A 10,449-nucleotide genomic window follows, 5' to 3' on the forward strand; every position below is an offset into this window, starting at 1 on the left:
AGAGAAAAATATAATTTCTACAAAAAGAGTCAAGTGGAAAATAAGACTGTGGTCTAAATTTAAGTCTGTTTTCACAATTCGATTTTTAGTGTATTTTTTTTTTCTTCCATACCTACCTGAACTTACGGAGGAGATATTTAAAAGAAGATGGTTGTAAAATCAAGATGTGATCCACTGCACTGTGACCTGAGGGTCTCAATGCACCATCTTCTTTCATCAGAGCTCTAAAAACCAACTTTCTTATTAAGGATTAACTCCAGGTTGAATTAGGACACCTGGTTTATCTTCCCCTAACTCTTTGTGTTAAAATCAATTTTCTTGGTGTAACATGACATCAATGCAAAATGCCACATTGACAATATTTGGACAGTCATGTGTTGCCTTTATCAGGAAATGATACTCTGTCATATCCCAACACATGGCCAGAATTTTGCCAGGACCAGAATTTGTTTAGGGAAAAGTAAGGCACTATGATGTCAACACAGAAGATCAAGGCATTTTAGAGGGCCTGAAGAAGGTTCAATAAAAGTAAATTTTTGAGGATTTCTTTTAGAAGCAAACTCATGCTTTGATGAAATTTGGATTAAACAGAACAGCTCACCACACTCCTGTGTTATGTTTCATTTGGAGGTGGTTAGATCTGCTGTAAAAAAAAAATATAAATTGGTCAGGTTCAAATAAGTAAAGTTATTTCTTAACATTTCCAAACTCCCTTTTTGTTTCATGTTGTTTCACATTTACATATGAGAGGTGGAGAAGGACTTTTTACAAAAGCATGCAGTGATAGGACAAGGGGGAAGGGCTTCAATCTGACAGAGAGCAGGGTTAGATCAGATATTATGAAGAAATTCTTCCCTCTGAGGATGGTGAGGCCCTGGCACAGGTTGCTCAGAAAAGCTGCCCCATCCCTGGAAGTGTCCAGGGCCAGTTTGGATGGGGCTTGGAGCAACCTGAGACAGTGGAAGGTGTCCCTGCCCATGGCAGGGGGTGGAACTGGATATGCTTCAAGGTCCCTTCCAACCCAAACCATTCTGGGATTCTGTGATTATCAACCAACCTCTTTCATAAGATATAAATTCAGAAGCTCTCTTTGCTTCTCTTATTTCCTTCTGAAAGATTCCCTTGGCAGCTGAGAGGAAGAATTCAGCCTATTTCAAGGTGGAGTTGTTCACAGCCACCCACCTGCAAGTGGGCAGAGCAGCACCCACCTTCAAAAAGTGCTCTCAAAATATAGATGAATATATGCAAATTATTATTATTTACTGTGGTGAGACACTGCATAAGGGTTACAAAGCACTATGGCCCATTGAACATTTAAATCTTCTTTCCATCAGTCTGAAGCCCATAAGCAATAATAATAATAATAATAATAATAATAATAATAATAATAATAAACATTATCAGATAAAAATGTAGTTCTCCATCCTGTGAGGTACAAATTTTTGCCACGAATTCTGTGACAGAATGAGAATAATTTTTCATACTGTTCATTTTTCACCAAATGGTTTGAGTGGAGGAATAGCTCTGTCAGCATTCTTCAGCACAAGAGGGATGTTTAGTCTCATTTCCTCAGATGGTTTTATGGCCAAAGGACTTGACCACTTTTACTTAATCCAGCATCTGATGTTTAGGTAGCACTTAGCAAGCCACAGTGTTTGAATCAGCATTTTCTTACACATAGCTTACACTTTCTGTCCTTGTTCAGACATATTTAATAGAGCAATAAAGTTAGATTTACACAATATGCAAAAACCCACACACATTATGAATTATCATGAAATACATCTTTGTGAAAATTCAGCTTTGTCATTTAGTTACATTTATTACAATGCCTGGATCCTCTGTGGTAATTCTACTGACTTTGAGCTGATTTATACTAGCTCAATATCTGACCTTATAAACATGCAAATATATTTTTAGCTGTTTATAGCTCAAGTTCATTCTTATTTTTACTCATATCTTGAAAGAGAATAATATCTTGGATATGACTTCTCGTAAGTTTAAGAGGCCTAAGTTTACACATTTCAGTCTCTACACCTATCTAATTTGAAGACTTTTCGATTGGGACCTAATACAATGATTTACATCACTGAATGATTTAAAAATTCCTGAGAACCTTGTAAAATGTTTCCTGCCAGCAACAGATTCCAGTTTATTTTTGAGTGTAGAGTCTGGTGCTGCAACAGAAGCAGTAAAAGCATTTCTGATTTGATTTAGAGCCTAGGGGGGTTTTTTATCAATAGAAATATGTTGCTTATCAAAGCAAAAGCCATCTTGTGCATAATTGGAATAAATTTCTGAGGTAAGCTGAGAGCCTTGACTCCAGTTCCTCTAGTGGGAGTATCCAGCTATTCATCAAGCACTGGACCTGGTGGAACTGAGTGATGCCAGGTGTCACTTTCAGTCACTAAATGACTCCACCAGAGATGGTGGAATGACTCCAGGTGCCCATCAGCACAAGTAAAACTAAATTGTGACCCATACATCTTAAATCAGCATTACTTTTGAACACTATAGACCATTTTGTATTACCCAGGGTGATATATAGAAGGTAGGGTCCAGTATAAAATATTTTCCAGTAGTTTGTGCAAAAGTTATGATACTGAAATGAACTTCTATGAAAATGAAAAAAAAACCCAACTCCTCACAAAACAGCAGAAAGGCCACACTTACCTAAATATTGTCTAAATACCTATTAAATGCATCCTAAATTACCTAAATATAGTTTCTGAGCAATATTTTTCACAAGGTTCAGACTTATAATCTTTTTCGGAACCCAAAGTGCCCTCCTCAAATGGAGTGGAAAAATGCAAAAGGAGCACAAACAGTATCAAAACAAGGATGGAGTTCTGATTACACTAAAGCCAATAGCAAAATAATTGCATGAATTCACTTACTACAAGAGGGTGAGGCTATCATCCATGACACATTTTAAAAATCCTTACAGAAGGGAGAGAAAAACATAAATTTTAACACTTTTTGTTATTTCTTTGGGTAGAATTCCTGGTCCAGAGTGATAATTAAATCAGCATAAATTCAAGTTAAGTGCCCTGAAGACTTTGGGATTTATTGCAAGTTTATATGCAGTGCCAGATCATTCTCTCTCCCTTAACTGAATACCTGAACATATGTTTAAATATCTGAATTACAAAGCTAAACAGTGTAAAATACATAATGTCTCTTTTTATGTAAGTGTGATCAATATAAACCTGACTTTAAAAAGCTCCTTACAAGAAAGGATTTTGACTTAGACACTTATAAATTTAATAGCTGCCTGGTACCTTCTCATCTATTACTCCAGAATATACTTTTGCAGTGATACACAATTTAAAAGTGCTTCACCTTTCGAGCCAACTTAAATCCCAAAGAAAACATTAAAAAGTGTAATAGATTTATTTCACATGTAGTTGTGATGCATGCATGCTGATGATGGCTTGAACAATATCAAAAACTTCAACCCATTTCAGAGACTTGATGGTTTTTCCTCCAACCTATACAGTGCTTTAATTTTAAGTTGGTTTTTTTTAACCTGATAGCATTGTCCTACATAAGGTAATGCCATTCCTTTTTCTTCCTGAGTTTCTTTTGAAAATCTGGGTTATATTGAGGGAGAATCATTCACTTCAGCACATACTGCATTTATTTTATGCACATTACCTGTAGGTACAACAGCAGTCAGATCTCACCATCCCGTATATTTAAGTACTATTAAGATTCAGGTATCTCTTCTGTTAAAGTTTTCTATTGTTTCAAAAAACTCCTTTGAATCTTTCAAAGTCTGTGGCTGTTTCAAGGTCGCTTCAGTAGTTTTCAAATATTTCTCCCCACAGGACTTTTTCAAAGAGCAATAGCTCAAAGTGGAACAGCTCTCTCCAGCTGGGCAGTTAGCTTTCAGCCTGCAAAATATGCCAGGATGTTGGCTACAAAAGTTGGTTGCAACATGTCAGACACTGTAGAACTGGTAGAATGTCTACAGAAGAAGCCTTACAGAGAACTTGTCGACCAGGACATTCAACCAGCAAGATACCACATAGCCTTTGGACCCGTAATCGACGGCGACGTGATCCCAGACGACCCTCAGATCCTGATGGAGCAAGGAGAGTTCCTCAACTATGACATCATGCTGGGAGTTAACCAAGGGGAAGGGCTGAAGTTTGTTGAAAACATTGTGGATAGTGAAGACGGCATATCAGCCAGTGATTTTGACTTTGCAGTTTCTAATTTCGTCGATAACTTATACGGATACCCCGAAGGCAAAGATATATTGAGGGAAACTATTAAATTTATGTACACAGACTGGGCAGACCGGCACAACCCCGAGACCAGAAGGAAAACACTGCTGGCTTTGTTTACTGATCACCAGTGGGTTGCACCAGCAGTGGCCACAGCAGATCTTCACTCGAATTTTGGATCGCCTACGTACTTCTATGCCTTCTACCATCATTGCCAGACAGATCAGGTACCTGCATGGGCGGATGCAGCCCACGGAGATGAGGTTCCTTACGTACTAGGAATCCCCATGATTGGTCCTACTGAGTTATTTCCTTGTAATTTCTCCAAAAATGACGTCATGCTAAGTGCAGTGGTGATGACATACTGGACAAACTTTGCAAAAACTGGGTGAGTATCAGCTAATGGATGGTCTTGTATGCAAACTTTGGATGGAATGGTGCTTTCTATTTGTTATCTCTCTTGGGAATTCCTCTGTACTTGTAGGATGAATAAGAGATTAAGAATTGAGTTGGATATTTATATTTATTGTAATGTTCCTTGGCTCACTTACATGTTTTAGAAAAAAGAGGGAAAAATATCTTTGCATACTTTCTGTGAGAAAATTTTAAAATATACACAAAACTAATTAATGAAACTCTAGAAAAGTGTAAAAGTAAGCATTTAACATATATGCAGAGTTAAAATCAGCTACATTAGTACCTACCTTTGCCCTACCACTGATACTTTCAGTCCATGAGACAGAAAATTACATAAATATTGCATCAAATATAATACAGCCTATTTTAGGAGCATATTTTGTCTTAAATTCTCACTTCTGACCATAAAATATGTGGCTTTAAACTTGGAAAGTTTTGCCATTTTCATTTGTTCTTTTTTTTTCACTGGAGTTCAAAAACCTTTGTTACATTTGACCACTTATTTTTGACTATGCATTGTACTGAGTTGTGCTCTGTCATGATCCTTCCCCTCTGGAAGGCCACAGATGATTTACAGGAAAAGAAATGCAGAGCTATATAAACTTGGTGCTTCTAAAAACAAGAAGAAAATCTTAATGTTCTCTCACACTGGTCTCTCATAGACATTTGTCTACTACATCACCACACACCAGGCAATCTTCCCTCAGCATCCAAAGATTTCACTGTGAGACACAGATATTTTGGAGAACCAGGGAAGTTGCTGAACTTTGTGTAAAAGAAGGGTTCTTTTGCATAATGCTGTTTTTAATCAAGATTATTAAGGCCTCTAATTTTAGGGAATAGCACTCTGCTCCATCCAAAGGCAGTCTTAAATGTTTAGTATAAAATCTTAATTATGTTAATTTCATAATTCCATTTGAAATGCTTTGTAACATTGGAGATATCTTTTTCTTGCAGTGACCCAAATCAACCAGTGCCGCAAGACACAAAATTCATCCACACAAAACCAAATCGTTTTGAAGAAGTAGCATGGACCAGATATTCTCAGAAAGACCAGCTGTATCTTCACATTGGATTAAAACCACGAGTGAAAGAACACTATAGGGCCAATAAAGTGAACCTTTGGTTGGAACTGGTACCTCATCTGCACAATCTTAACGACATTTCACAGTATACCTCTACCACAACTAAAGTGCCATCAACTGATAACACTTTCAGACCCACAAGGAAAAATTCTGTTTCAGTTACTTCAGCCTTTCCTACAGCCAAACAAGATGATCCCAAGCAGCAGCCAAGCCCATTTTCAGTGGATCAAAGGGACTACTCAACAGAGTTGAGCGTTACTATTGCAGTTGGCGCATCTTTGCTGTTCCTGAACATTTTGGCCTTTGCAGCGTTGTACTACAAAAAGGACAAGCGGAGACATGACGTTCACAGGAGATGTAGCCCACAACGTACCACTACCAACGATCTCACCCATGCACAAGAAGAGGAAATAATGTCCCTCCAAATGAAGCACACTGACTTGGATCATGAATGTGAGTCCATCCATCCACATGAGGTGGTTCTTAGGACCGCCTGTCCCCCAGACTACACGCTAGCCATGAGAAGGTCTCCTGATGATATCCCCCTAATGACACCCAACACCATCACAATGATCCCCAACACTATACCAGGGATTCAGCCCCTACACACATTCAACACATTTACTGGAGGACAGAACAATACTCTGCCCCATCCTCATCCCCACCCCCATTCACACTCAACAACCAGGGTATAGCCAGACAAGACGAAACAAACTTTTATTTTTTGATGGATTACAGTAGGTGATATTACTGAAGATTACTTGGCTTTCAACCTACAAGACTCTTACTATTTAAATATGGAGGAATATTATGTGAATATACATATCAAGAACATTTGGGGTTTTGAAAAAAATGAATTGTACATATATCAAATGAACTTAAGAAACAAACAAAACAAAAGAAAAAAAGAAACAAAAAACTAAAAACCCAACTGTTTGCAATTGCTTGAAGCAGTTGTCCTGAATGATACTTTTTCATTCACATTCAAGTATTAATTTTTTGAAGATTTAAGTTACATAATGGAATTAGGCATGTGCAACACAAACAGGAAAGAACTATGACTGAAAATTTTAAAAACCTATAAATATGCACAAGGGACACACTAATGGAATGTCAGATAATTTTCACCAATTTTTATTTGGACCTTTTTTCTTGTGTAGACCATATTTACATATTTGAATAAGTACACAAAGCACCAATGCTGTTAAGGCCTTAGAAAGGGGCTCATGCTGAAATCTGCCAGTCAGAGAAGTTTTACAGCCTGGCAGGTACAACATTATCACATAAGTGCTGTCAGTATAAAAGTTGTGGGAATAAAGGAAACTGGATATTTTTAGCACGATGTGCATGATAATTTATATGCTTGGTGGCTGTGCTGCTGATTAAGCCGTAATTAAAATTCTTCTCATCCCATTGGAGTTTTTAATAGAAGCTTTCTCCATCAATTGGCACAACCTAAAGAAGTTTTTTAAAGGGGCAAAAGTAATTACAGTAAAATATTTCATGGTAGCTTCTGAAAAAGAAGGGATTGCAACAGTTCTTAAAGGTATTTATGGCATTCTAGGTATACAGTGGTGGACCCTCACTGATATGAATCCCAGACAAAAAAATGTATACTATTAATGTTCTTTTTCCTTTCCACCTAAATAATTTCTGACTTTGAAATAACTATAACTTTAATGGAATCTCCTTTGATGAAGGATTTATAATTTGCTGTGATTTAGTTACAGAATATTTTGTTCAAATTGATGAGGTAAAGTGTGTCCAAAAATTTAATTGCAATGACATTTTGCCATTTAAAATTGCCCCAATATTACTGCTCTGATTACGTCTTTCAGTTTATTGTTTCAACTCATGTTGCATGTTACAAAGTTTACTTATAATATTTTAATATAATGTTAATTCCCTTTTCGCTATACATTAGCTTTGTCATTCCAATTAATTCTCTAGACCAGATGGCAAGAGTGTAGAAAAAGAGGGTATATGAGAACGGGGAGAGAGCCAACAACTGGAAATTTAAAAATCTGGATACTACATATGTTTGTGTGATTTGAAGTGAATGTTCTAAAAATCACAAAAAAAAATTTCATTCCCCTGTTGCTTTCCAGTAATTCTATACCACGGTCCTTTCAAAACGTTTGTATATGTAATCAGATGTACATTTATATAAAAGAAATAATTGAGATGGACTTAAGAGCACATCCCTGATAAATACTTTCTCTCTTACCTGTACTATATTTCTATTAGACTAAAGTTATGTGATTTTTTTTTACATTTTTTCAAATTACTAGCAATTTTGATAGTTTGTAAGATAATGCGAAGAACTTTCTCTGACAAACTAACTGCAGTAACAGAAACATTTCTTTTCAGTTACTCTTTTTCAAGAATGAAAGCTTATTACACACAAAAATTGTATACTACTTGATGGAAAATTACTTTGTATTTCTTGGCCATATTACTGGTCACTGAGTGAAATAAAGATAATCTGGATAACGAATATTATTCCAATGTTAAGAGACCTGATCTTTGCTCATTAAAGAGCTAAAATGTTTATTGCTGTTTTGTCATTTTTTAATGAAGTAATGGTAACTGTCTCAAATAAAGAGTAATATCTTAAGACCAGTCTGGTTTTTGAAGACATGAGGGTGCCTTCTACAATTAATAAAACTGCACATTTATAGGCCAGCCCCACCACAGCTATTTCTTACAGAAATATTGACATTGTGACTGTAATCACACGTCAATCTCCTCCAGATTTCAGGAATGAGTTAAAAATGCAAATTGAAATCTTCAGTATTCCACAATAGGAAAGAAAAATCACCTGGGTTTTATTGGGTGATTGAACTTTTATTATAAAAGATTGCTAAAAAGTTTAAAGCATGTTTGCTAACATTGAGCACAGACATTAAAAATTAAGCTGAAACCAAAATAAATACTGCAATTTCAGTTCTTTCACAAAACTGTTTAACAAAAAAAAAAAAAAAAAAAATAGAAAACCATCTACTTACTTAGTACTTGTTACAGTCCCCAGTTTTAAATTAAGGTATTTTTGTAGAAGCCTATAAAATAGTCTTCAAAATCCAGTGCGGTCTGTGTGCAATTTCTGCCTGATGTGGTTGTGCTTTTAGACTGTGACCTGCCAATGTAAACCAATAAAAAGAATTGTCTGCCATCTGATAATTATTGTTTAATAAGAAGATTGTATTTTGCTATGTTGATGAAACAAAACAAAACAAAAAAAATACAAAAATATTGATGGCCATAAAACAAGGTATTAATGAAATATGATTTTATGTGCTTTTCTTAACTTTATCAAAACCAAAATAACTTTCTACTATAGTTTCTTTGTGGCCATATATCTATATATCTCTATATATACAGTATCTGGTAATTGTTTACTTTTATTAGTTACAAAATAAATGATTTAGGTAAACCAAGCATGACACTACACTTTATTTCTGTCAGCCAATAGTATTTAAAATGTGAAAGATGAAGGCAACAAGACAAATTTTGTCACTCCTGTTTGGAAAAAAAATAGTCCATTCATGTGATGCAGATACTGTGAATTATATTTTAGTGGCTACTTTATACTGACATTACAGCAGCTGGCTTTCCAAAAGTAAGATGGTGTCCCACGTTTTAACACAACATTGAGAAAGAGCAAGAGATGTTTTAAAGCTGAAATGAAAAGATAAGAAATGGTTTTGGAATATCTTCATGTGCTTCATGGAATATAAGTTTGTTTTTTTCAAAATATTTTATCTATTTGATTTGTTTTACATAGTAGCATACACAAAAGCAAAATTGAGTGTGATATTTAATTTTTTGTATCATTCTTGGACCAGATTTCCAATAAAATTAGGATATCAGTCAGTCTTTGGAAATTCAGTAAAAATATAAAGAGCCTGCATTTATTGATTTCACACTTTTGTAAATATGTTTGCAGACCTTTTTAAGAAAATGTATTCTACCATTTGGAGAAAAAAAATAACAATGGAATCATTGTCTCGTTTATCTATGAAAATTACAGGCAATATAATGTGCTGTGCTGACATTTCTAGGAGAAATAAAACCGATAAAAAACGCATTTTGCTCAATGGTATCTCAGTTGGTTATACCTGGTGTTCTCCTCCCATGGAAGATTTCAAGGCATGGATGAACTTCCTGGATAAAATCCTCCATAGGAAAATGTAGTTGTTATTTTTGTTGTCTGCACTAAGCACAGATTCCTATGTCACAAGTCTTTAATTATTGGATGTTTTTGTTACTCACACACCCTGAAAACTGGATGAATAGAGGTCTAACAAATAAACATGTTACAGTTTCAAAGACACCACTGCACAGAAGATGCTGGAATTTCTGTTGCCAACTTCACTAGGAGATGAAACAGCTGACTTCATAGGAAGCTGTCAAACATCATGGTATTCCTTTGATGTTTGGAAGTTGTTGCTTTTTGCCTGTGATGTTAGTTTAAAATATTGGCCTTTCCCCCCTCCTTTTTTTCTAGTATTGAACAGTTACAGATGGTCGCTTTTTAATGTAAGCGAACGTTAGATAATTTAATTATTATTGTGAAAATGTGCTTCCAAATAAATTAGACTAATGGGAAATCCCCTTCAGAGGTTTTGTTACTTTTCATTCAAAACTCTTGTCAAAATATAAAAGTTCTGCCTCTTTTTTTTTTTTTTTTTTTCAGTCTGCAAGCTAAGGGACTT

The 10,449-nt window shown here is 35.5% G+C and overlaps 1 protein-coding gene across 7 annotated transcripts in view; it reads left to right on the top strand.

Annotated features, from left to right (window-relative positions):
• Positions 1–9,821, top strand: part of NLGN1 (neuroligin 1) — a 429,421-nt gene extending 419,600 nt beyond the window's left edge. For all 7 annotated transcript variants that reach the window (XM_039713806.1, XM_039713805.1, XM_039713804.1 and 4 more), the window contains 2 exons: positions 3,831–4,620; positions 5,607–9,821. In XM_039713806.1, the coding sequence (XP_039569740.1) occupies positions 3,831–4,620; positions 5,607–6,429 (1,613 nt within the window). In that variant the 3' untranslated portion in view covers positions 6,430–9,821. The remainder of the gene's footprint in view (positions 1–3,830; positions 4,621–5,606) is intronic.
• The last annotated feature ends 628 nt before the right edge of the window (positions 9,822–10,449 follow it).

This window comes from Passer montanus, unplaced genomic scaffold (genome assembly GCF_014805655.1).
Source record: "Passer montanus isolate IOZ18808 unplaced genomic scaffold, ASM1480565v1 scaffold29, whole genome shotgun sequence".
Lineage (NCBI taxonomy): Eukaryota > Metazoa > Chordata > Aves > Passeriformes > Passeridae > Passer > Passer montanus.